The sequence below is a fragment of the Rutidosis leptorrhynchoides genome, chromosome 2 (assembly GCF_046630445.1).
Source record: "Rutidosis leptorrhynchoides isolate AG116_Rl617_1_P2 chromosome 2, CSIRO_AGI_Rlap_v1, whole genome shotgun sequence".
NCBI lineage: Eukaryota > Viridiplantae > Streptophyta > Magnoliopsida > Asterales > Asteraceae > Rutidosis > Rutidosis leptorrhynchoides.
This window is the reverse complement of record NC_092334.1, coordinates 341806805-341834575: the sequence shown is the minus strand read 5'-3', so window position 1 is coordinate 341834575 and position 27771 is coordinate 341806805. Positions and strand designations below refer to the sequence as shown.

Sequence of the window (27771 nt, the reverse complement as noted above, 5' to 3'; positions counted from 1 at the left end):
TACATTGACCTTATCATTTGTTATCATGCATTGATTTCTTGATCAGTAAAACTATAAAGTTAATAGCTATGATCAATAATTAAATGATTCCATCTATCTATAAACATATAAAAGTTGACTCCTACATCCATTAATTAGGTTATAACCCATGATCTTGACTAAGGTTAGTTTGTTAACCATCCATGAATAAACTATGCTATTTATTGGTAAAGAAAAAAAAAAAAAAACCCACACAAAGGCGCCTGTTAATTATAGTTCATTTTTTGCTATTTATTGGGAAAGGAAAAAAAAAAACCCCACACAAAGGCGCCTGGTGTTTAAGTTTGTCAAACATACGATATAATATCTGTAAACCTAAAAAACCACATCGAACCAAACAACCGGTGTCTTATTTCATCCGGCTCATCTCCACCGCTTCCTCACAACGTCGCGCATGCAACATCCGGCATCCAACCGACGGTCGTTTAATCACACCTTCTGATCCTGCTGAGCATCAGATCTTTGATTCACCACCGTTGGTGTCGCACAAACTCCCATCGTTTGGAATTCATGGCCTTTCACATGCACATCCACAACCAAACGGTTAGTTTCATCAATCTGAATTTTAAAACATTAAGTTCACCTGCAATCGAATTCAATTGAGACCCAAATTATGTCAACATTTATTAATTGTGTTTAATTGTGTTTAATTGTGTTTAATTGGGTTAGTCGAATGAACTGAAGGAGTTTCACCAAATTCAACAACGATTCAGTTACAATTTAAATTCAATTACATTTAATCATGTTTGTAACTTCATGAATTAATTGAATTTACAGTGTTTTAGGCCCCTATATATTGTGGGTATATGGTTTATGGTTATGCATCACTCCCTAAAAAATAACAAGTATTACAATGGCCCAAAGTTCACAATCATCCAATGCAGCTGGAAACATGAGTTACGTGTACCTCAACCAACTTGAGGTTGGAAAGCAAGCTGTTGTCAAGGTAATGATAAGCAGAATGTGGGATACCCACACACCATATGGGAAGTATTTAAGCTCAGATTTCATCGCATCTGATGAAAAGGTATACCATTATTGTTTAAAATTGATATTATTTTTCACACCTCATCATACACTTATGTGTTTTCAAGATTTTTTTTGTGATATCATTCGTGTGTGATTAAAATAGTCAATGTTGTTGGTTGTGTAGATCGTTTGTCTTCTTATCTGCTCATGATGTATACTATTGTCTTTTTTGTTTGTAGATGGTTTTTAAATATTGTGCAACATACTTAGTACTGTGTCATTGTTAGGGTTTTTTCCTGTTTAATCCATTGCCATTTCATTCTTATACATTCACACTTTACTATGTATAAACACATATTTATCTATATGCATACATTATATATGATGGTTGTTTCTGGTTTTCCTTTAGAAGTAAATGTTTACGTATCTGAATATTAGTAGTAGTCCCTCTGAATGTATTCTTTGCATAACAACACATCAGTGACTTATGTGTTTTCAAGATTCTTTTGTCATATCATTCATGTGTCATTAAAATAGTCAATTTTGTTGTTTGTTTATATCTCTTGACTTCTTATGCGTAACAATGCCATGTCGAACATGTTATCTAATTTATTTATTCTATGTTGGAGCTCCAGATTAGTTATATTATATTCTATCTCCTCATGATGTATACTATTGTGTTTTTTGTTTGTAGATGATTTTTGAAAATTGTAGCACCCACTTAATACTCTGTCATTGTTATTGGTTTTTCCTGTTTAATCCATTGCCATTGCATTCTTTTACATTCACACTCTACTCTGTATAAACACATATTTATGTATATGCATCCATTATATATGATGGTTATATGTATGTGTGCTGCGCATAACAACGCCATGGTGAACCTGTTATTTAAAGTATTAAATTTAAATAGAAAGTATTGAATTCCTTTTGGAGTCATTTGTTAAGAATTCACACATACATGGAGTTTTCCTATTAGGTTGTTTACGTATTTGAATACTGATACTTTAGTCTACAAATGGATGTGTATGGAAGTTAGTTATTTAATTTTACAAACTTATAGACCTCCTTTTACGGTCCTTTATTTCACACTTGCAGATAAGTACATGTATCGTATAACATTGTTTAAGCATCTGAATTGTAGTGTCTGACAATTTGTCATTTACCATGTACAACAGGGTAACGTGATACAACTAACCGCTAAGCATAACATCGCCCACCATTTCATCACCCGGCTGAAGGAAGGATCTGTGTACTTACTGAAGGACTTTGAAGTGGTGGCGAACCGAGACGAGTACCGTATCCTAAGGGCCAACAATGTCATCATCCAGTTGCAAGGTTCAACTTACCTTGACAGGCAAGCAATCGCTGTGACGGATGGTTATATCCGCCACCCGTTTGATTGCATAGAGATCGAAGACTTGGTCCCGACAGAGCGCAAATACTTAATCGGTATAATTTAAATTCTCCATATCCACCACTTAATCTCCATAAACTTACTTTAGCCGACACACTGACTGGTAAACGTATAATGTAGATGTGGTCGGACGAGTTACGAACGTCGGATCGGTCAAGCCACAGCGCAACGGTTTCTCAACAATGGAGTTTGAACTTGCGAACGAAAGGTTGATTCTACAATTAACCCCATTTCTGGAATGTTTTGACCCCGCGTTTGTATATTACTTACTAATTACAGCTGTAACCATGTTTCTTTTACAGGGGCCATAAGATCCCTATGACACTTTCGGGTGGTCTGGGTTAATCGTTGCTCGATAAGCTACCTGCATCACCTGCGTTGCGGTGCATCATTCTAACATCGGTGTCCGTCCGAAAAAACTACTTTGGTAAGCCCCACGCTCTTTGGATACCTAGGTGTTTACGTTTGCACAACCACTAAACAACCTGTTTCCGCGTGCCTTTGCAGACGTTCTTGCAGTTTCAAGCTCCTCATCAACCATGATCATTGATGACAGCACCATACCCACCCTACATGACTTTGTCGAGAAAATGAGGTACCGCACCCCCTAATATAATACAAACACCCTTACAACATATATATCAGTTTGCTAACAGCTTAAAAATGACATGAATTGCGCAGTACAATCGACCTTCCTGAAGACGGCGAACGTCGTTCCCCAGTACGCCATTTCCCCTTGCCAAAAGAAGGAACCCTGGCTGAGCTTCTGGATCTGGTTCGAAAAGGGAAACACAACATTGTAACGTCCGGTCCCTTTGTTCAATTATTTATATCACTCTGTATTATCAAGTAACCAACCCATCTAACCTATAACTACTCCCATTGACTCTAAAATTTGCAGCTTGATGTTTTCAAGCTTGAAGTAGAACTCGCCGGCATCCGGCTGCAAAATGGTTGGTACTACACCACGTGCAGCATTTGCAAGTCAAAAAGGGAACGACGAGAAAGAATCGAGGTTTTTACTACGAGTCTTGCAAAGATAACGTACCAGAACCCATTACTCGGTATTTACTATGAAAATACCTTATTAACAATGGTTTTCGAGCCCCGCTTTACCCACGTTTCACTACTTAACCACGGGCAGAATTGTATCTTACCCCTAAGATTATAACTTGACAGGTTCAGGATCGAATTTGATGTCAGGGATGCAACCGGTGAGACTGTAGTGGTTGTATTTGACGAGTTGGGGGAGCAATTAACGAATACAACGGCACCAGCTCTTTTACTTGAGCTAGAAAAGGTTAGGGTATGCTTCTACATTGTGTCCACTTGCAAAGTAAAACTGCGTAACTCACCTCTTCATATATGTATATAGGCTACATGTAGAACTGTATTGCCCAATGCGCTGGCCAACCTCATTCACACCAAGCAAGTACTATTGTTGAAGGCACACTCATACTACAACCACGGTATATTTGAAAGCTTCAACTGCATAAAAGTCTACACAGACGTGGTCGTTCCCGAGACTCCACCAACCACACAGGCAGACCAACTCCCTGCACCAACAATCACTGCAAACCCCGACAAAGAAATCACCAGGTCAGGCTCCACAACAGCAGGGAAAAAGAGAAACATTGCTGTTCCAACTCCGAGCAAAGATTTAGAACGCACAAACCGGCACAAGTAAGCTCTTAACTACTTTAACATAACATAGTATGTAAATCCCTGGCCGTTCCCAACGTCACCCTACTTATTGCCTGCAACATTTTCAAATATTATAGGTTTATTGTAACCAGTGACTCAGAAGAGGAAAGTGAAAAAAGCAAGCGAAGATGAGAGCAATGGGGCAGAGGCATCTGATCCATAGGATGTTTTCCAGGCTTAAAGATAAATAACTCAAACTATTTAATTATAGTTATGCTGAGTTATATTTGTTGCCCAATATTAGGGCTTTTGTTTTTGAATATGCATTCCCGAACAATTTGAATTTTGGTTTTCAGTTTTGGTTTTCGAAACTATCTGCAATAATATAGCCCCTGGTTTTGGGCTTATAGCTACATTTCTGTTCCAGCACATCCACTTATGTTTGAAAAATGTTTAATATTTATTGTTTTACTCATGTTGGTAATTTAATATCCACTAAATCAGTTTCATTTTAATACTTGGTTCTTTATGTTGAAACTATGGATTTGGTATACACCATGCATTGTTAGTCCGTTGAAAACAATTCCTGGCAGGTAACTATCACTTTCTCTCTTTGCTAGCAAACCATTTGGCTGTAATTTGTTATCTCTCCTGCTGCCGATGTATGAATGTCTACTAATTTTGTCGGTTCCTTTATATGTATTATTAGGCACCGTTACCAAGTGATTTCTGGGGCATTGTTGCTCTTGTGGGGAAGCTTGCGGCATACATACGACTGCTAGCAGGGACGCAAATTATGCAGTCTGTGGAGAACATATATTATGTCATGAGATGGAAAGGGTAAAAAACAATGAATCATTGTTAGAGTTATCATGTATGTAGCCTGCTTTTTGCTCTATTTGTATAAGTTCCATTTCACGAGAATATAATATGTAGATGTAGATGCTGATGTCGGGCAGATTTTGTTGACTGTTATTTTTTTTTAAAAAAATTTAAATTTTGGAGATCTTTGAATTACATCACCTAGCATAACTATATTTGTTATTCGATTTACGTTTGTCACTATCATTTTATGATTGGTATCGAATGTTTTTATGTTTTATCCCAAGCGCTCATAACAAATTCAATTAATTTCTTCAGTAAAAAGATATGTTTACCCAGTTCTGTGAAATGTGATATTTCATATGTGTGTATCAGGTTCCAGAAATAAAAATAAGAAGTAATAAAACAAAGGTGATAAGGAGCGAAACAGATTCATACGGTGAATTTTAGTCAGCCGAGTATATGTACATCACCCACAAGGTAGTACTAAAAGTTACGCCTCCATAATTGTCCATGATGTCCTGATTTGGTGAGCATATCGCTTTAAAACCTTTTAACGAGTTAAAATAAACTATGACCAACCTTTGACTATATTCCTTATCTAACAAAAACTTTACAATCATATTGTGTAACATACATAGGGCAATTTTAACCTACTAACCTATGTTTCAGTCAAGCTGGTCCACGTAACCCTAATTGCATATAAAATAGAGACTAATAACACATATTTCATGGGCATTCAACGTAAAAGTTTTCCTGAACCTTCCTACCTATATGTGTAACTGTTTATGTATGTATGTATGTATATATATATATATATACATACATACATATGTATATGTATACGTATATATACATATATACATGTGTATGTATGCATATACACAGATATATGTATATGTGTGCATATATATGCGTATGTATGTATGCATTTATACAGTTATATGTATATATATATATGTATATATATATATGTATGTATATATATGTATGTATATGAATCAATCTATGTTTGTATATATATATTAACTATCTATATTAATTATCCAGGCCTTTGAACTTCCACTTCTGGACCCTTTGCTCTACCACCCACACAAGTTATGTGCAACTATAAATGAAGTTCAGTCAAGTTGTATTTCCTCACCTTGCAATGTCTACAACTGAAAAAGCCACCACTTCTACGAATATCTACCCAGGTATGACTGTCATTCTCAAGTGTTGAATATATTTACTAACATTCCACGAGTTTCACCTTGCTTTCTTTAAATTGCAAAAGGTCAAAGCAGCATACGCATGTCACAATTCCTAAATGGTCCTTTATCAATAAACTCATCAACGACACTCACGCGTTATGGGAAATGACAAACGTACCATGGGCTCATGATAAGTGACACGTGCACCGACAGCTCAGGTTCACCTATATTCCTACAAGCATATTATAATTGTAGATTTAACATGCCACAAATTTACTTTCAAAACGCACAATTGTTCAGGAACAGCTCTCAATACAGATATCCCCGGTTTCAGCAACATGCTAGGGCATTCAATCATGATACATTCTAGAAATTCAACAAGCAATAATGCCACACACCAGTTTATTAGCCTCAAACTCATTGGCCCAACTTCTCCAGTATCATTCGGTAAGTACATAATACTAAATTAGTTTCCTAACAAATCGATCAATAACGTACCTGTACACATATTTGGCATAACATTCGATTCAGCTAATCAACCAGACTTACAATGTATTTATCGCCACAGGTGAAACCCCTGCACATGTAAACTGTTGTCAGGCGACCGGCTCAAAAAGTAAGTAGATTATTAAATAATGTACCTTTCATGCAGACTGTGAAACTATTTTAGCAAACCATTTTAATATTGCAGACACCATACGGTCTCACTCAGATCGTACCAAAAATGCCATCCAAAGGCGTGCAGCCAACTCTTCAGGTAACACCTTCCGACATCCACTGTTAAATAACCGGTATTTATTTATGAATGGGATTGCAGTGGGGATTTTTCATTGACATGTTGGCCAACATGTGAAAAAAATAACTTTTGCTCAGAAATTATTTATGTCATATTAACGCTTGACTGTTCCGACTTTGCCAGGTATCAACGTTGAATATGATAATCAAGGACCACCGGCATTCAAGTGTCCTACTTGCAACGCAACTATGTGGTATGATGAAAGAAACAACAAACCAAAACATACCAAAAATCCAACATTCTCTATTTGCTGCCAAAATGGAAAAATACTCCTGCCAAAACTCAAACCCCCACCTCCACTCTTGAGGGCATTACTTGATTATACTGACACATCAACATCAAGGTTTCGAGAGCAAATAAGGGTTTATAACATCATGTTTTCATTCATATCTTTCGGAGCACGCATTGACCACAACATCAACCGGGGCCGCGCTCCATACACATTTAGAATAAGTGGTCAAACATATCATAAGATTGGTTCACTCTTACTGGAGGATGTAGGATCACCGAGGTATGCGCAGCTCTACTTTTATGACACACAAAATGAGGCCGCAAACCGCATGTCGGCTTTTTTAGATAGTGATTCAAGAGAGACTGTAGACGAAATGTTAACTAACAAATTGATTGCAATGCTCGATCAATTTAGTGCAGTTGCACAGGCTTTTCGTATGGCACGAGATTGGGCCATTAACAATAGATCGGCCGACTGCGCACTTCGATTGATTGCAAAAATTTCAAACTCCCGCCAGTATAACGCATCAAACGTTGGTGAGGTGGCAGCTCTTATCACTAGCGACTTTGGCCACTGTAATTCAACACGTGATATTATTGTACAACAACGTAACTGCGCACCCCAGAGAATCTCTGAGCTTCATCAATTATATATGGCGTTACAGTACCCACTACTCTTCCCATATGGTGAAACCGGGTATCATGAAAACATACCCTACCATTGTAACAGTGGAAGAAGGAAAACTTTGCGGGGTTACATCACCATGCGAGAATTTTACTGCTACAGAATTCAGCAACGGGAAAACGAAGGTACAACCCTCCTAAGGGGTGGATGGTTATTCCAACAGTATTTGGTTGATGCTTATACAGCTGTCGAAGAACAACGTCTAAAGTATCTCAGAAATCACCAAAACGAACTGCGCACCGATCTATACAACAACGTATGCGATGCTGTAACAAGGGGCGACACCAAAGCCGCTTCAATTGGAAAACGAATAATTTTACCATCGTCTCATACAGGCAGTCCGCGCTACATGCTTCAAAATTACCAAGATGCTATGGCTTTGTGTCGCGAATTCGATAACCCAGACTTATTCATCACCTTCACTTCTAACCCAAAATGGCCTGAAATAGAAGGTATGTTATGCTTTATCGAGGGCCAACGAGCGCCCGACCGTCCAAAAATTGTAGCCAGAATCTTCAAGCAGAAGCTGGACAACCTCATGAACGATATAATGAAGGGCAACATCTTCAGGACATGCGAGGCAGGTATTATATACACATCATTCTCAAATTTTAGCATCAACATGTGCATAACTTATTTGCATGTTAGTGACACCCTCCAAATTCTTTACCTATTTATTACGGTACTGGAATAGTTAGCCGATTCTTTCTACCGTAGGTGTTACATGCTATAACTACAGATGTCTAAACTTCCTGCACCATGATCAAATTTATTTTATAGTATAATATAATTTTTCCTAACGTATATGCCATTAAAGGTATACATGTTTATACATGAATATAAATAAATTAGCTTATTAAAGAAGAGTACTTAATGAAGTAGCATTTAGGAAAAATCACCTTAAATTTTTCTGCAGTACGCCTTCAAGAAAATGCCCGTTGATTCATTAAATACGTGTTTTTATATAATCTATTTACATGAATAATAGGAAACAGGAAATCATATGTTATTTACGTTAATCAACCTTGAATTGTATACTTGCAGGTCCATATATTTTGTATGTTTGTCAAAATGCCAGTTATTATATAATACTTGAATCATCCTCATTAGTTTAAAAATTATTTAAATACCTGCACATGTATAATGCTGACCAAAATTTCTAACAGTGCAGATAAATAATCCCTAACATTGTCCACCTTGCCTACAACATACTGGATTTAAATAATTATTTGTAAATTTGGAAAGTAATACCTATTGTAATATGATTGTCCCAACTTTGTAATAACACATTTGCTACTATAATGACCCGTGAATTGTCTCCTGCCAGGTATACACATTATTGAGTTCCAAAAACATGGGTTGCCGCATGTCCATATCTTAATCTGGTTGACACGTGCATACAAATGCAAGACACCCGAAGACATCAACGATCTCATATCGGCCAAAATTCCTAACGAGGCCCACGATCCCGAAGGATACAAGGCTGTCACCGAGTACATGTTACACGGCCCTTGCGGTCGTAAATACAAGGACGCTCCATGTATGATTGATAACCAATGTTCAAAGCATTTCCCTAAGCCATATTACGCTGAGACCACAATCGATGAAGACGGTTACGCTAACTACAGACGCCGCAACAACGGTGTGAATGTTACTAAAGGTAAAAGCACACTTGACAACAGCTTTGTCGTTCCTTATAATAGATATCTGTTGATCCGATACAACGCACATATAAATGTCGAGTGGTGTAATAGATCTCGCGCCATTAAATATCTATTCAAATACTTAAATAAAGGGCCGGACCGAGCTACAATTGTGATACAGGAAAACATACTACCCACACAAAACTCATCAGGCATTCCGGAAAAAATTATTGACGTTGATGAAATCAAGAATTATTTGGATTGCCGCTATTTATCTCCGTGTGAGGCTGCTTGGCGATTATTTTCTTACGACATCCACTTCTCTAAGCCTTCCGTAATTAAGCTATCATATCATCTACCAAACCAACAGTCACTCACTCTACACGATTCCCAACATCTTCCGGCCCTGCTTCAAAGACCAAGCATCAAAGAAACCATGTTCACCCAATGGTTTGAACTTAATAAACAAGATCCAAAAGCACGGAGCCTTACATACTCAAAGATCCCCAAAGAGTATGTCCGGAATAATGATACAAAGGAATGGGCCCCCAGAAAGCTGAGACCCTCTATTGGTCGTATTGTCTACTCAAATCCAGCGTCAGGTGAACGTTACTATCTAAGAATGTTATTAAACATTGTTAAGGGACCACGTTCATTTGAAGAACTCCGTACAGTTGACGGCACGTTACACCCCACATTCAAAGACGCTTGCTTCGCATATGGTTTACTCCACGATGATCGGGAATGGACAGAAGCTATTTCTGAGGCAAAACTCTGGGCTTCAGGTGCACAACTTCGCAATTTATTTGTAACCATGTTACTCTTTTGCAACATAACTAACCCACTAGCACTATGGGAACAACACTGGGAAGATTTAACCGACGACATTCTTCATAAAAAAAGAAAAATCTTCAACTTCCCAGAATTGACCCTAACCGATTCTCAGATTAAAAATTACTGTTTGGTAGAAATACAGGGAGTTTTGCATAAACACGGGAAGTCACTCTCTGATTTCCCGACTTTGCCACAACCAGACCCATCTTTACTAACACAACTGGACAATCGCTTGATCAGAGAAGAGTTAATTTACAACATCAAGGAAATGAAGACCTTGCATGACAACCTATTCAGATCGCTTAACCCTGAACAACTCACACTATATGAACGGCTAATCAAGGCTGTAACAAATCAGGAAGGCGGGCTCTATTTCTTATATGGCCCAGGCGGGACTGGGAAGACTTTTTTATACAATACTATTCTAACAAAACTCAGATCTGAGAAAATGATTGTTCTAGCAGTTGCATCATCAGGTATTCTTTTTTTTTTTTGGAGCTAATTTTTTAATTACTTTTTCCCAAACATTATTTGTGGCAGTTATTCAAAAACTATCGTGAATCAGTAGGTTTAGAACCACCATACAACCTCTTTTATTATATCATATACTATTTAAAAAAAAAACCTTGGATTATGTGTAGGCCAAAAAAAAAAACAGTACTCACTATGTCTAAAACCAGCTTAGATCCTCTTTTATTATATGAATTTTCCATTCGACAACCTCTTTTATTATGTCATATATTTAAAAAAAAAAAAACTTGAATTAAGTGTAGGCCTTTTTAAAAAAATACAGGACTCAGTAAGTCTAAAACCAGCTTAGATCCTCTTTTATTATATCATTTTTCCATTCTACACACATTAAACAAATAATACGTTGGCATGTTGTTTACACTACCTTACCAATACATATCAATGGAAAATTTCAGGAATCGCTTCATTGTTACTACCCGGGGGCCGGACTGCACACAGCCGATTTGTTATCCCACTCGAGCTCATGGAAAATAGCACCTGCGGTATAAAACAGAAAACACATTTGGCTGCCCTAATGCACGAAGCAAGACTAATAATCTGGGACGAAGCTCCTATGACTCAAAGATACGCCTTTGAAGCATTGGATAAAACTCTAAGAGATATTTTGGGATCTAAAAAAGAGGCAAATAGAGATAAGTTATTTGGTGGTATGCCAATTTTGCTTGGGGGGGACTTTAGACAAATCCTCCCAGTCATTCCAAAAGGTAAAAGGCAAGAGGTCGTTAACACATGCATCAATAGATCAGAATTGTGGAAATTCTGTCACCTACATACACTCTCACGCATTATGAGAGTCAACGAATACACTTTAGATGGCCAAATAGATAGTCGAAAACGCGCATTCAATAAATGGGTTCTAGATGTAGGGGATGGTAACGTGCCTACATCATCTAAAGAGGGAGATGATGAACCATCATGGATAAAGATCCCCAAAGAATTCATTGTAAAACACGGAATAAACCCAATTGAAACAATAGTTGATACCATATTCCCAGAATTCCAATTGAGGCAGGACGATGAAGACTATTTGCGAGAAAGGGCAATATTGACGCCCAGAAATGATGACGCAAATGCGATTAACAAGCACATATATAAGAAACTACAAGGAGAAACAATGACATACAAGAGCTCGGACGAAATCTGCAAAGGCTCCACCGACTCCATCGAACAGCAACAATCATATCCAGTGGAATATTTAAACAAGCTCGATTTTCCAGGTGTGCCTCCTCACAAATTAAAATTAAATATAGGGCAGCCAATAATGTTGTTACGGAATCTACACCCAAGTGGCGAGCTATGTAATGGTACACGATTGATCATAACCGCGTTTCAAAAGTTTGTCATCCAGGCTCGCATCATTACCGGATCACATATAGGTATAACAATAATAATCCACAGAATTGTCCTCACCTCTGCACAAACAAAGTGGCCATTTGTTATGCAGCGAATCCAATTCCTGGTCAAACCGTGTTACGCTATGACAATAAACAAACGCCAGGGCCAATCACTTAATTTGGTCGGCCTCTACCTGCCTAAACCAGTTTTTAGCAATGGTCAACTGTATGTCGCATTTTCACGTGTCACAACCCCAAATGGTCTTAAAATAGTCATGATCGATGACACTGATGAGCGACTGAAGGGCCACACCCGGAACGTTGTTTACAAGGAAACATTCTTCAACCTCAACCAAACATTGTAACGGTAAGTTTCAGCCAATGATCTCTAAGACATATGTTTTTAAAATTATATATTCAATGTGAACTATGGCCTACCAGAATTATGTGTACTTGGCAAATCTTATTAGAATTTTCCATTCGTGTTTTAGGTACACGTGTTCAGCAGCCTTAGACATGTCGAGGTACTCTGGATATCAGATTCTTGGATGAGCAATTGAAGGTAAATTCAAATATTTCTACACCTCTAATGTCTTATGCTGGGTTCATACTCAGGCGATGTTCACAATAAAAAAAGGATATCGTGACGGTTATAAGGGTAACCTGTTTGTATTAGCCATTGAAAACACACCACATGAAACTGGAGTCAACATTGTCCATTCGTTAACATGTTAGTTCAGCTGGGCCATAGCTGATAGTGTTGGATACTTTATTGCGTGAACCCTAGTTACCATCCATTTTGGCCTTTTAGCTTACTAAGGTTCCCACAACAAAATTTAACAGGATACTTAGTATTGTGATTGATACATATTTGAACACTACGCATTCATCAAACGGCCTAATATTGCTATTGTCAAACCATCAGCACACGACTTTCATGGCTGTTACTAAGTATTTACAGTTGCTGCAGGTTACAATTTCAGCGTCACCACCAAAGAACCACAACAGAGATTACGCTAATATATGTTTCTAGCAACATGTTCAAAAGGCCTAATATTTCTATTGTCAGACCATCAGTGCACGACTATCATGGCTGTTACTAAGTATTTACAGTTGCTGCAGGTTACACTTTCAGTCACCACCAAAGGACCACAACAGAGATTACGCTAATATATGTTTCCAGCAGCATGTATGATTTAACATAATTGGTGTATTACGCATTTCCGTCCCCTATTTTATCAACTACATTGTAACAATTCATGTATACTATAGTTGTAGCATTTATAATTATCAACCGTTTCCTTCAGTACCGTTTGCACTGGCATCTGACTAAATATTGATATTTACTTTCACTACATCCACTCGAAACTTTACAATATAAGCCCCCATTTGTTTTAGTGCAGGCCTTTTTTATAAACTAAGTTATTGTTACGACCACCACAAAACACCCGAAAAGTACACAAACCCAAGCCATGTACGTGCAACGCACGGGCATTGTGTACTAGTTATGTTTTATAAAAGATGAGTAATGAGTAACTATAAAGTTTTCCTATTGATAAATGGGTTAATATTAAGTGGGGGTGAATGGGTAAATAAGTTGGGTTAATGTCCATAATTATGACTCAAGTAAAAGATGAGTATAATGAGTAACTATAAAATTTTCCTATTGATAAATGGGATGATATTAAGTGGGGGTAAATGGGTAAATTTATTGGGTTAATGTTCATAATTATAATTTAAGGATTCACTTTTTAGATATAGATAGATTATTATGGGGTAAATAAATGATGAAAATTTACTTTTTACAAAGTAATAAATTTTTAACCACTAAGTGGTTAATTTTTTTTACATTAAGTGGTTAGCTTTTTTAACATCATAATAAGTAAGATGGTTTAATGATCATATTTATATTTATGAATCTTAGAGTCAATTTTTAATTTTATATATATATATATATATATATATATATATATATATATATATATATATATATATATATAACCATATATATCATTTATTCTTCTTTCCATTTTAAAAAAAATAAGATTACAGCATTAGTAAGATGGTGTACTCTTTTGTATGATTGATATATGAAAAAATGGAATGAAAATTACATATTTATAGGCTAAAAATAAATTATGTTACTTGGAAGATGAAAAGTTTATATATTTATTAACTATTAATTACTTAAACTTTATTTATGACATTTTTATTTAATATGATTTTTTTTACTTTTTTACCATATAATTTTTAACTTTTTTACCAGTCAATTAAATTGCATGGGTAAATTTTATTGAGTTAAACGTATTTAATACACCATACTTATGATTCTAGGACTCAATTACTATAGATATATATATATATATAGATAGATATATAGATATAGATAGATTTTTGCTAAACCAAATTTAAATCTCATAAGCTTTTTCATTTTGCCCCTATACAAATGAAAAGGGGTCGATTGCTATTTTTTTAGAATAAGGCGGAGTTGAAAATTGGCAAACAATTAAAGGGTTTTAAATTTTTTAAATTGTTTTAGCTGGATTTTTTTGTTGGTTTAATCAAATTATTTACACCGTATATCTTTTCAACAAAATCTACGGGTGTTCAATATTTGGTTTGAAACCATTTACATCGTATCCTGAACTGAAACCAAATAAAAAAAATCAACCCGAATTTGAAATCGGTTTCTCGGTTCGGTTTTCAATTTTGAACATTCCGAATTTGGTTAACCAAAAACCGATACGATGTTAAATATATATGTGCGCGATATATGATTTGAATAGATAACAATGGACATAATACGTGATCACTGACTATCAATTAAAGGGGAGGAAAAGAATTAATGACACCAAAAAATAATTACAATATAGCAAGAAATGAACGAGAACAAATTTTTTGGAAGATACTCACTTGGCGAAACAATAACCCATAGCGAAGAGGGCGACGATAAGGGTTTGAGAAAAAAACCTTTAATTTCGCCGAAACAACAAACTAATTTTTTTTAACATTTTATTGAATTTTAAGTGGCTACAAATAAGTTATATATAATTTCAGTTTTGTTTCGATGTAAACCATATATTAAAGTATATAATTTGTTAAAAGTAAATGTAACTAATCAAGGAAAAACTTATAACTTATAATAACTTAGTGAAATAAAATGTTAAATATTAAATTTAATTTTTTTTAACTTTATCAAAAAAGTACTTAAGCACCCGGGACCACCACCAACTACCAATCACCACCACATCCCACTTACCACCACCATCTTCGACCACTACCACACCGCCCATCACCTACCACCATAACCACCACCTTCCACCACCACCACCACCACCACTAATCACCATCCATCACCACCACCTACCAACTACCAACCACCACGACCACCAATCACCACCGCCTACCAATAACCACTACCACCACTAATCACCTCCTACCAACTACCAACCATCACGTCCACAAACCACCACCACTTACCACCCTCACCTACCAATAAGTACCACTCACCTCCAACCACCAACAACAACCACCACCTCCCACCAACTAGGAATGTTCGTTCGAGCGGTTTATGGTTTATTTGGTTTAAATGGTTTGGATTAATCGATTTTTTAAAATATTTTTGAAAACCAAATATGAACCAAACCAATCCAACTGAATATAAAATCGGTTTTTTCGAGTCGGTTCACCAATTAAACCAATTTGAAAATTTAGAAACTAGCAACTGAAAAAAAAATATTAAGAATTTTAAAAACTTTTTAGTGTACTTTGATATTAATTTGGACTAATAATTGACAAATCAACCATAATAGTCATGATCAAGAAATAGATCCACTGTAGGCGTCGATATTATTAGAGATAATATATACCGATACGGAGTAATCATTAAAATTAAATCATAAATTCATAAACAACAAACAGACCAAGTTATAAACTAAGAAATAATCATACCAATAAAAACTCGAACTTAAAATATAAAATAAAAATAAATGAAAAAAAAAAATCAGCAGCGTGTTTCCATCATTTCCAAGCCCTAAATTGACAAATAGTTAAGTCAAAAATAATGAGATTTAGTAAAAACAGTAAGAAAAATACGATAATACTAAAATCAATATGGGATTTAGTTAAAATAGTAAAAAGATAACTAATTCTTTGGGTTTTCGATTTAAAACCATGGTTTAGATTCTAAATCCAAAACCAATCCATAAACCAATTTATAATTCAGGTATCACTAAAAATTCAAACCAAATCCGAATTAGGCAAACCCGTTTCACCCATAAGCGTTCGGATTGGGCAGTTTTTCGGGTGTAACCGTTTAATGAACACCCCTACTGTGACGACCCGAAAATTTCTGACCAAATTTAAACTTGATCTTTATATGTTTCCAACAAAATAAGCAAAGTTTGTAGTATTGAAATCTCAAAAACTTTGAACTGTGTTCATTTATTTAACCTTGACTAAGTTTTGACGATTCACAAACAAATGTTTGAAAATAAATATGTATATATTTCATAAAGATATATGATAATTGAAAATAATAAAATATAATGAAAATGTAAAACAAAATACAAAATATTTATATTGTAAATATAAATAAATATGATTTCTATGTATAATTAATATTAAATGTATTTTGTAATATAGATAGTATATAAATATTAAGTTATATATTATATAATTAAGTAAACATTAATTAGGAAATAAATTATGACAATAAAATATTAAGTAGAGTAGATATAGTAATATTATTATTACATTTACTTTATTATCAATATTAATAGCAATAGCAATGCTATTAATTTTATTAAAATTATAATACAGATAAATGATACAATTTGATTAGTTACAATTATTAATATCATTACTATCATTGTTAATATCATTATAAATATAATTAATAGTAAAGTTATAACTTTTAACTAATATGACTAATATTAGTATTACCATCTAGTAATATTACCATTATCATTAGGAATTATTATTATTGAATGAATATTATTATCATTATTATTAAAATTATTATTTTTATTAGTAATTAATATTATCATATTATCATTTATTATTACTAACTAGTACACAATGCCCGTTTGTTGCACGTACATGGCTTGGGTTTGTGTACTTTTCGGGTGTTTTGTGGTGGTCGTAACAATAACTTAGTTTATAAAAAAGCCTGCACTAAAACAAAAGGGGGCTTATATTGTAAAGTTTCGAGTGGATGTAGTGAAAGTAAATATCAATATTTAGTCAGATGCCAGTGCAAACGGTACTGAAGGAAACGGTTGATAATTATAAATGCTACAACTATAGTATACATGAATTGTTACAATGTAGTTGATAAAATAGGGGACAGAAATGCGTAATACACCAATTATGTTAAATCATACATGCTGCTGGAAACATATATTAGCGTAATCTCTGTTGTGGTCCTTTGGTGGTGACTGAAAGTGTAACCTGCAGCAACTGTAAATACTTAGTAACAGCCATGATAGTCGTGCACTGATGGTCTGACAATAGCAATATTAGGCCTTTTGAACATGTTGCTGGAAACATATATTAGCGTAATCTCTGTTGTGGTTCTTTGGTGGTGACGCTGAAATTGTAACCTGCAGCAATTGTAAATACTTAGTAACAGCCATGAAAGTCGTGTGCTGATGGTTTGACAATAGCAATATTAGGCCGTTTAATGAATGCGTAGTGTTCAAATATGTATCAATCACAATACTAAGTATCCTATTAAATTTTGTTTTGGGAACCTTAGTAAGCTAAAAGGCCAAAATGGATGGTAAATAGGGTTCACGCAATAAAGTATCCAACACTATCAGCTGTGGCCCAGCTGAACTAACGTGTTAACGAATGGACAATGTTGACTCCAGTTTCATGTGGTGTGTTTTCAATGGCTAATACAAACAGGTTACCCTTATAACCGTCACGATATCCTTTTTTTATTATGAACATCGCCTGAGTATGAACCCAGCATAAGACATTAGAGGTGTAGAAATGTTTGAATTTACCTTCAATTGCTCATCCAAGAATCTGATATCCAGAGTACCTCGACATGTCTAAGGCATCTGAACACGTGTACCTAAAACACGAATGGAAAATTCTAATAAGATTTTCCAAGTACACATAATTCTGGTAGGCCATAGTTCACATTGAATATATAATTTAAAAAACATATGTCTTAGAGATCATTGGCTGAAACTTACCGTTACAATGTTTGGTTGAGGTTGAAGAACGTTTCCTTGTAAACAACGTTCTGGGTGTGGCCCTTCAGTCGCTCATCAGTGTCATCGATCATGACTATTTTAAGACCATTTGGGGTTGTGACACGTGAAAATGCTACATACAGTTGACCGTGGCTAAAAACTGGTTTAGGCAGGTAGAGGCCGACCAAATTAAGTGATTGGCCCTGGCTTTTGTTTATTGTCATAGCGTAACACGGTTTGACCGGGAATTGGATTCGCTGCATAACAAATGGCCACTTTATTTGTGCAGAGGTGAGGACAATTCTATGGATTATTACTGTTGTACCTATATGTGATCCGGTAATGATGCGAGCCTGGATGACAAACTTTTGAAACGCGGTTATGATCAGTCGTGTACCATTACATAGCCCGCCACTTGGGTGTAGATTCCGTAACAACATTATTGGCTGCCCTATTTTTAATTTTAATTTGTGAGGAGGCACACCTGGAAAATCGAGCTTGTTTAAATATTCCACTGGATATGATTGTTGCTGTTCGATGGAGTCGGTGGAGCCTTTGCAGATTTCATCCGAGTTCTTGTATGTCATTGTTTCTCCTTGTAGTTTCTTAAACATGTGCTTGTTAATCGCATCTGCATCATCATTTCTGGGCGTCAATATTGCCCTTTCTCGCAAATAGTCTTCATCGTCCTGCCTCAATTGGAATTCTGGGAATATGGTATCAACAATTGTTTCAATTGGGTTTATTCCTTGTTTTACAATGAATTCTTCAGGGATCTTTATCCATGATGGTTCATCATCTCCCTCTTTATATGATGTAGGCACGTTACCATCCCCTACATCTAGAACCCATTTATTGAATGCGCGTTTTCGACTATCTATTTGGCCATCTAAAGTGTATTCGTTGACTCTCATAATGCGTGAGAGTGTATGTAGGTGACAGAATTTCCACAATTCTGATCTATTGATGCATGCGTTAACGACCTCTTGCCTTTTACCTTTTGGAATGACTGGGAGGATTTGTCTAAAGTCCCCCCCAAGCAAAATTGGCATACCACCAAATAACTTATCTCTATTTGCCTCTTTTTTAGATCCCAAAATATCTCTTAGAGTTTTATCCAATGCTTCAAAGGCGTATCTTTGAGTCATAGGAGCTTCGTCCCAGATTATTAGTCTTGCTTCGTGCATTAGGGCAGCCAAATGTGTTTTCTGTTTTATACCGCAGGTGCTATTTTCCATGAGCTCGAGTGGGATAACAAATCGGCTGTGTGCAGTCCGGCCCCCGGGTAGTAATAATGAAGCGATTCCTGAAATTTTCCATTGATATGTATTGGTAAGGTAGTGTAAACAACACGCTAACGTATTATTTGTTTAATGTGTGTAGAACGGAAAAATGATATAATAAAAGAGGATCTAAGCTGGTTTTAGACATACTGAGTCCTGTATTTTTTTAAAAAGGCCTACACTTAATTCAAGGTTTTTTTTTAAATATATGACATAAAAAAAGAGGTTGTCGAACGGAAAATTCATATAATAAAAGAGGATCTAAGCTGGTTTTAGACTTAGTGAGTACTGTTTTTTTTTTTTTTGGCCTACACATAATCCAAGGTTTTTTTTTTTAAATAGTATATGATATAATAAAAGAGGTTGTATGGTGGTTCTAAACCTACTGATTCACGATAGTTTTTGAATAACTGCCACAAATAATGTTTGGGAAAAAGTAATTAAAAAATTAGCTCCAAAAAAAAAAGAATACCTGATGATGCAACTGCTAGAACAATCATTTTCTCAGATCTGAGTTTTGTTAGAATAGTATTGTATAAAAAAGTCTTCCCAGTCCCGCCTGGGCCATATAAGAAATAGAGCCCGCCTTCCTGATTTGTTACAGCCTTGATTAACCGTTCATATAGTGTGAGTTGTTCAGGGTTAAGCGATCTGAATAGGTTGTCATGCAGCGTCTTCATTTCCTTGATGTTGTAATTTAACTCTTCTCGGATCAAGCGATTGTCCAGTTGTGTTAGTAAAGATGGGTCTGGTTGTGGCAAAGTCGGGAAATCAGAGAGTGACTTCCCGTGTTTATGCAAAACTCCCTGTATTTCTACCAAACAGTAATTTTTAATCTGAGAATCGGTTAGGGTCAATTCTGGGAAGTTGAAGATTTTTCTTTTTTTATGAAGAATGTCGTCGGCTAAATCTTCCCAGTGTTGTTCCCATAGTGCTAGTGGGTTAGTTATGTTGCAAAAGAGTAACATGGTTACAAATAAATCGCGAAGTTGTGCACCTGAAGCCCAGAGTTTTGCCTCAAAAATAGCTTCTGTCCATTCCCGATCATCGTGGAGTAAACTATATGCGAAGCAAGCGTCTTTGAATGTGGGGTGTAACGTGCCATCAACTGTACGGAGTTCTTCAAATGAACGTGGTCCCTTAACAATGTTTAATAACATTCTTAGATAGTAACGTTCACCTGACGCTGGATTTGAGTAGACAATACGACCAATAGAGGGTCTCAGCTTTCTGGGGGCCCATTCCTTTGTATCATTATTCCAGACATACTCTTTGGTGATCTTTGAGTATGTAAGGCTCCGTGCTTTTGGATCTTGTTTATTAAGTTCAATCCATTGGGTGAACATGGTTTCTTTGATGCTTGGTCTTTGAAGCAGGGCCGGAAGATGTTGGGAATTGTGTAGAGTGAGTGACTGTTGGTTTGGTAGATGATATGATAGCTTAATTACGGAAGGCTTAGAGAAGTGGATGTCGTAAGAAAATAATCGCCAAGCAGCCTCACACGGAGATAAATAGCGGCAATCCAAATAATTCTTGATTTCATCAACGTCAATAATTTTTTCCGGAATGCCTGATGAGTTTTGTGTGGGTAGTACGTTTTCCTGTATCACAATTGTAGCTCGGTCCGGCCCTTTATTTAAGTATTTGAATAGATATTTAATAGCACGAGATCTATTACACCACTCGACATTTATATGTGCGTTGTATCGGATCAACAGATATCTATTGTAAGGAACGACAAAGCTGTTGTCAAGTGTGCTTTTGCCTTTAGTAACATTCACACCGTTGTTGCGGCGTCTGTAGTTAGCGTAACCGTCTTCATCGATTGTGGTCTCAGCGTAATATGGCTTAGGGAAATGCTTTGAACATTGGTTATCAATCATACATGGAGCGTCCTTGTGTTTATGACCGCAAGGGCCGTGTAACATGTACTCGGTGACAGCCTTGTATCCTTCGGGATCGTGGGCCTCGTTAGGAATTTCGGCCGATATGAGATCGTTGATGTCTTCGGGTGTCTTGCATTTGTATGCACGTGTCAACCAGATTAAGATATGGACATGCGGCAACCCACGTTTTTGGAACTCAATAATGTGTATACCTGGCAGGAGACAATTCACGGGTCATTATAGTAGCAAATGTGTTATTACAAAGTTGGGACAATCATATTACAATAGGTATTACTTTCCAAATTTACAAATAATTATTTAAATCCAGTATGTTGTAGGCAAGGTGGACAATGTTAGGGATTATTTATCTACAAAATATATGGACCTGCAAGTATACAATTCAAGGTTGATTAACGTAAATAACATATGATTTCTTGTTTCCTATTATTCATGTAAATAGATTATATAAAAACACGTATTTAATGAATCAACGGGCATTTTCTTGAAGGCGTACTGCAGAAAAATTAAAGGTGATTTTTCCTAAATGCTACTTCATTAAGTACTCTTCTTTAATAAGCTAATTTATTTATATTCATGTATACCTTTAATGGCATATACGTTAGGAAAAATTATATTATACAATAAAATAAATTTGATCATGGTGCAGGAAGTTTAGACATCTGTAGTTATAGCATGTAACACCTACGGTAGAAAGAATCGGCTAACTATTCCAGTACCGTAATAAATAGGTAAAGAAGTTGGAGGGTGTCACTAACATGCAAATAAGTTATGCACATGTTGATGCTAAAATTCGGGAATGATGTGTATATAATACCTACCTCGCATGTCCCGAAGATGTTGCCCTTCATTATATCGTTCATGAGGTTGTCCAGCTTCTGCTTGAAGATTCTGGCTACAATTTCTGGACGGTCGGGCGCTCGTTGGCCCTCGATAAAGCATAACATACCTTCTATTTCAGGCCATTTTGGGTTAGAAGTAAAGGTGATGAATAAGTCTGGGTTATCGAATTAGCGACACAAAGCCATAGCATCTTGGTAATTTTGAAGCATGTAGCGTGGACTGCCTGTATGAGACGAAGGTAAAATTATTCGTTTTCCAATTGAAGCGACTTTGGTGTCGCCCCTTGCTACAACATCGCATACGTTGTTGTATAGATCGGTGCGCAGTTCGTTTTGGTGATTTCTGAGATACTTTAGACGTTGTTCTTCGACAGCTGTATAAGCATCAACCAAATACTGTTGGAATAACCGTCCACCCCTTAGGAGGGTTGTACCTTCGTTTTCCCATTGCTGAATTCTGTAGCAGTAAAATTCTCGCATGGTGATGTAACCCCGCAAAGTTTTCCTTCTTCCACTGTTACAATCTTATGATATGTTTGACCACTTATTCTAAATGTGTATGGAGCGCGGCCCCGGTTGATGCTGTGGTCAATGCGTGCTCCGAAAGATGTGAATGAAAACATGCTGTTATAAACCCTTATTTGCTCTCGAAACCTTGCTATTGATGTGTCAGTATAATCAAGTAATGCCCTCAAGAGTGGAGGTGGGGGTTTGAGTTTTGGCAGGAGTATTTTTCCATTTTGGCAGCAAATAGAGAATGTTGGATTTTTGGTATGTTTTGGTTTGTTGTTTCTTTCATCATACCACATAGTTGCGTTGCAAGTAGGACACTTGAATGCCGGTGGTCCTTGATTATCATATTCAACGTTGATACCTGGCAAAGTCGGAACAGTCAAGCGTTAATATGACATAAATAATTTCTGAGCAAAAGTTATTTTTTTCACATGTTGGCCAACACATCAATGAAAAATCCCCACTGCAATCCCATTCATAAATAAATACCGGTTATTTAACAGTGGATGTCGGAAGGTGTTACCTGAAGAGTTGGCTGCACGCCTTTGGATGGCATTTTTGGTACGATCTGAGTGAGACCGTATGGTGTCTGCAATATTAAAACAGTTTGCTAAAATAGTTTCACAGTCTACATGAAAGGTACATTATTTAATAATCTACTTACTTTTTGAGCCGGTCGCCTGACGACAGTTTACATGTGCAAGGGTTTCACCTGTGGCGATAAATACATTGTAAGTCTGGTTGATTAGCTGAATCGAATGTTATGCCAAATATGTGTACAGGTACGTTATTGATTGATTTGTTAGGACACTGATTTGGTAGTATGTACTTACCGAATGATACTGGAGAAGTTGGGCCAATGAGTTTGAGGCCAATAAACTGGTGTGTGGCATTATTGCTTGTTGAATTTCTGGAATGTATCATGATTGAATGCCCTAGCATGTTGCTGAAACTGGGGATATCTGTATTGAGAGCTGTTCCTGCACAATTGTGCGTTCCGAAAGTAAATTTGTGGCATGTTAAATCTACAATTATAATATGCTGGTAGGAATATAGGTGAACCTGAGCTGTCGGTGCACGTGTCACTTATCATGAGCCCATGGTACGTTTGTCGTTTCCCATAACGCGTGAGTGTCGTTGATGAGTTTATTGATAAAGGACCATTTAGGAATTGTGACATGCGTATGCTGCTTTGACCTTTTGCAATTTAAAGAAAGCAAGGTGAAACTCGTGGAATGTTAGTAAATATATTCAACACTTGAGAATGACAGTCATACATGGGTAGATATTCGTAGAAGTGGTGGCTTTTTCAGTTGTAGACATTGCAAGGTGAGGAAATACAACTTGACTGAACTTCATTTATAGTTGCACATAACTTGTGTGGGTGGTAGAGCAAAGGGTCCAGAAGTGGAAGTTCAAAGGCCTGGATAATTAATATAGATAGTTAATATATATATACAAACATAGATTGATTCATATACATACATATATATACATACATATATATATATACATATATATATATATACATATAACTGTATAAATACATACATACATACGCATATATATGCACACATATACATATATCTGTGTATATGCATACATACACATGTATATATGTATATATACGTATACATATACATATGTATGTATATATATATATACATACATACATAAACAGTTACACATATAGGTAGGAAGGTTCAGGAAAACTTTTACGTTGAATGCCCATGAAATATGTGTTATTAGTCTCTACTTTATATGCAATTAGGGTTACGTGGACCAGCTTGACTGAAACATAGGTTAGTAAGTTAAAATTGCCCTATGTATGTTACACAATATGATTGTAAAGTGTTTGTTAGATAAGGAATATAGTCAAAGGTTGGTCATAGTTTATTTTAACTCGTTAAAAGGTTTAAAAGCGATATGCTCACCAAATCAGGACATCATGGACAATTCTGGAGGCGTAACTTTTAGTACTACCTTGTGGGTGATGTACATATACTCGGCTGACTGAAATTCACCGTATGAATCTGTTTCGCTCCTTATCGCCTTTGTTTTATTACTTCTTATTTCTGGAACCTGATACACACATATGAAATATCACATTTCACAGAACTGGGTAAACATATCTTTTTACTGAAGAAAGTAATTGAATTTGTTATGAGCACTTGGGATAAAACATAAAAAAATTCGATACCAATCATAAAATGATAGTGACAAACGTAAATCGAATAACAAATATAGTTATGCTAGGTGATGTAATTCAAAGATCTCCAAAATTAAATTTTTTTTTTTAAAAATAACAGTCAACAAAATCTGCCCAACATCAGCATCTACATCTACATATTATATTCTCGTGAAATGGAACTTATACAAATAGAGCAAAAAGCAGGCTACATACATGATAACTCTAACAATGATTCATTGTTTTTTACCCTTTCCATCTCATGACATAATATATGTTCTCCACGGACTGCATAATTTGCGTCCCTGCTAGCAGTCGTATGTACGCTGCAAGCTTCCCCATAGGAGCAACAATGCCCCAGAAATCACTTGGTAACGGTGCCTAATAATACATATAAAGGAACCGACAAAATTAGTAGACATTCATACATCGGCAGCAGGAGAGATAACAAATGACAGCCAAATGGTTTGCTAGCAAAGAGAGAAAGTGATAGTTACCTGCCAGGAATTGTTTTCAACGGATTAACAATGCATGGTGTATACCAAATCCATAGTTTCAACATAAAGAACCAAGTATTAAAATGAAACTGATTTAGTGGATATTAAATTACCAACATGAGTAAAACAATAAATATTAAACATTTTTCAAACATAAGTGGATGTGCTGGAACAGAAATGTAGCCATAAGCCCAAAACCAGGGGCTATATTATTGCAGATAGTTTCGAAAACCAAAACTAAAAACCAAAATTCAAATTGTTCGGGAATGCATATTCAAAAACAAAAGCCCTAATATTGGGCAACAAATATAACTCAGCATAACTATAATTAAATAGTTTGAGTTATTTATCTTTAAGCCTGGAAAACGTCCTATGGATCAGATGCCTCTGCCCCATTGCTCTCATCTTCGCCTGCTTTTTCACTTTCCTCTTCTGAGTCACTAGTTACAATAAACCTATAATAATTGAAAATGTTGCAGGCAATAAGTAGGGTAACGTTGGGAATGGCCAGGGATTTACATACTATGTTAAAGTAGTTAAGAGCTTACTTGCATCAGTTTGTGCATTCTAAATCTTTGCTCGGAGTTGGAACAGCAATGTTTCTCTTTTTCCCTGCTGTTGTGGAGCCTGACCTGGTGATTTCTTTATCGGGGTTTGCAGTGATTGTTGGTGCAGGGGGTTGGTCTGCCTGTGTGGTTGGTGGAGTCTCGGGAACGACCACGTCTGTGTAGACTTTTATGCAGTTGAAGCTTTCAAATATACCGTGGTTGTAGTATGAGTGTGCCTTCAACAATAGTACTTGCTTGGTGTGAATGAGGTTGGCCAGCGCATTGGGCAATACAGTTCTACATGTAGCCTATATACAAATATGAAGAGGTGAGTTACGCAGTTTTACTTTTCAAGTGGACACAATGTAGAAGCATACCCTAACCTTTTCTAGCTCAAGTAAAAGAGCTGGTGCCGTTGTATTCATTAATTGCTCCCCCAACTCGTCAAATACAACCACTACAGTCTCACCGGTTGCATCCCTGACATCAAATTCGATCCTGAACCGGTCAAGTTATAATCTTAGGGGTAAGATACAATTATGCCTGTGGTTAAGTAGTGAAACGTGGGTAAAGCGGGGCTCGAAAACCATTGTTAATAAGGTATTTTCATAGTAAATACCGAGTAATGGGTTCTGGTACGTTATCTTTGCAAGACTCGCAGTAAAAACCTCGATTCTTTCTCGTCGTTAACTTTTTTGACTTTCAAATGCTGCACGTGGTGTAGTACCAACCATTTTGCAGCCGGATGCCGGCGAGTTCTACTTCAAGCTTGAAAACATCAAGCTACAAATTTTAGAGTCAATGGGAGTAGTTATAGGTTAGATGGGTTGGTTACTTGATAATACAGAGTGATATAAATAATTGAACAAAGGGACCGGACGTTACAATGTTGTGTTTCCCATTTCGAACCAGATCCAGAAGCTCAGCCAGGGTTCCTTCTTTTGGCAAGGGGAAATGGCATACTGGGGAATGACGTTCGCCGTCTTCAGGAAGGTCGATTGTACTACCCAATTCATGTCATTTTAAGCTGTTAGCAAACTGATATATATGTTGTAAGGGTGTTTGTATTATATTAGGGGGTGCGGTACCTCATTTTCTAGACAAAGTCATGCAGGGTGGGTATGGTACTGTCATCAATGATCATGGTTGCTGAGGAGCTTGAAACTGCAAGAACGTCTGCAAAGGCACGCGGAAACAGGTTGTTTAGTGGTTGTGCAAATGTAAACACCTAGGTATCCAAAGAGCGTGGGGCTTACCAAAGTAGTTTTTTCGGACGAACACCGATGTTAGAATGATGCACCGCAACGCAGGTGATGCAGGTAGCTTATCGAGCAACGATTGACCCAGACCACCCCAAAGTGTCACAGGGATCTTATGGCCCCTGTAAAAGAAACGTGGTTACAGCTGTAATTAGTAAGTAATATACAAACGCGGGGTCAAAACATTCCAGAAATGGGGTTAATTGTAGAATCAACCTTTCCTTTCGTTCGCAAGTTCAAACTCCATTGTTGAGAAACCGTTGCGCTGTGGCTTGACCGAGTCGACGTTCATAACTCGTCCGACCACATCTACATTATACGTTTACCAGTCAGTGTGTCGGGTAAAGTAAGTTTACGGAGATTAAGTGGTGGATATGGAGAATTTAAATTATT

The 27771-nt window shown here is 36.5% G+C and overlaps 3 protein-coding genes across 3 annotated transcripts; 2 read left to right on the top strand and 1 right to left on the bottom strand.

Annotated features, from left to right (window-relative positions):
- Nucleotides 1-892: 892 nt before the first annotated feature.
- Nucleotides 893-4261, top strand: LOC139888873 (uncharacterized). Its single transcript, XM_071871856.1, has 11 exons — nucleotides 893-1066; nucleotides 1248-1250; nucleotides 2187-2460; nucleotides 2546-2633; nucleotides 2728-2765; nucleotides 2933-3020; nucleotides 3107-3224; nucleotides 3327-3469; nucleotides 3605-3725; nucleotides 3801-4108; nucleotides 4207-4261. The coding sequence occupies exons 1-11, from the start codon at nucleotides 893-895 to the stop codon at nucleotides 4259-4261; spliced, it is 1410 nt and encodes a 469-aa protein (XP_071727957.1).
- Nucleotides 4262-6005: 1744 nt separating this feature from the next.
- On the top strand, nucleotides 6006-12873 carry LOC139888872 (uncharacterized). The gene is made up of 7 exons (XM_071871855.1): nucleotides 6006-6087; nucleotides 6385-6531; nucleotides 6737-6841; nucleotides 7004-8380; nucleotides 9124-10749; nucleotides 11200-12458; nucleotides 12754-12873. Exons 1-7 carry the CDS (start codon nucleotides 6006-6008, stop codon nucleotides 12871-12873), a joined length of 4716 nt encoding a protein of 1571 aa, XP_071727956.1.
- Nucleotides 12874-17608: 4735 nt separating this feature from the next.
- LOC139888871 (uncharacterized) lies at nucleotides 17609-23779 on the bottom strand. The gene is made up of 9 exons (XM_071871854.1): nucleotides 23720-23779; nucleotides 23551-23635; nucleotides 23410-23475; nucleotides 22808-23247; nucleotides 21886-21898; nucleotides 20100-21725; nucleotides 18351-19650; nucleotides 18188-18220; nucleotides 17609-17741 (listed from the first exon to the last, which is right to left on the bottom strand). The coding sequence occupies exons 1-9, from the start codon at nucleotides 23777-23779 to the stop codon at nucleotides 17609-17611; spliced, it is 3756 nt and encodes a 1251-aa protein (XP_071727955.1).
- Between the last annotated feature and the right edge of the window lie 3992 nt (nucleotides 23780-27771).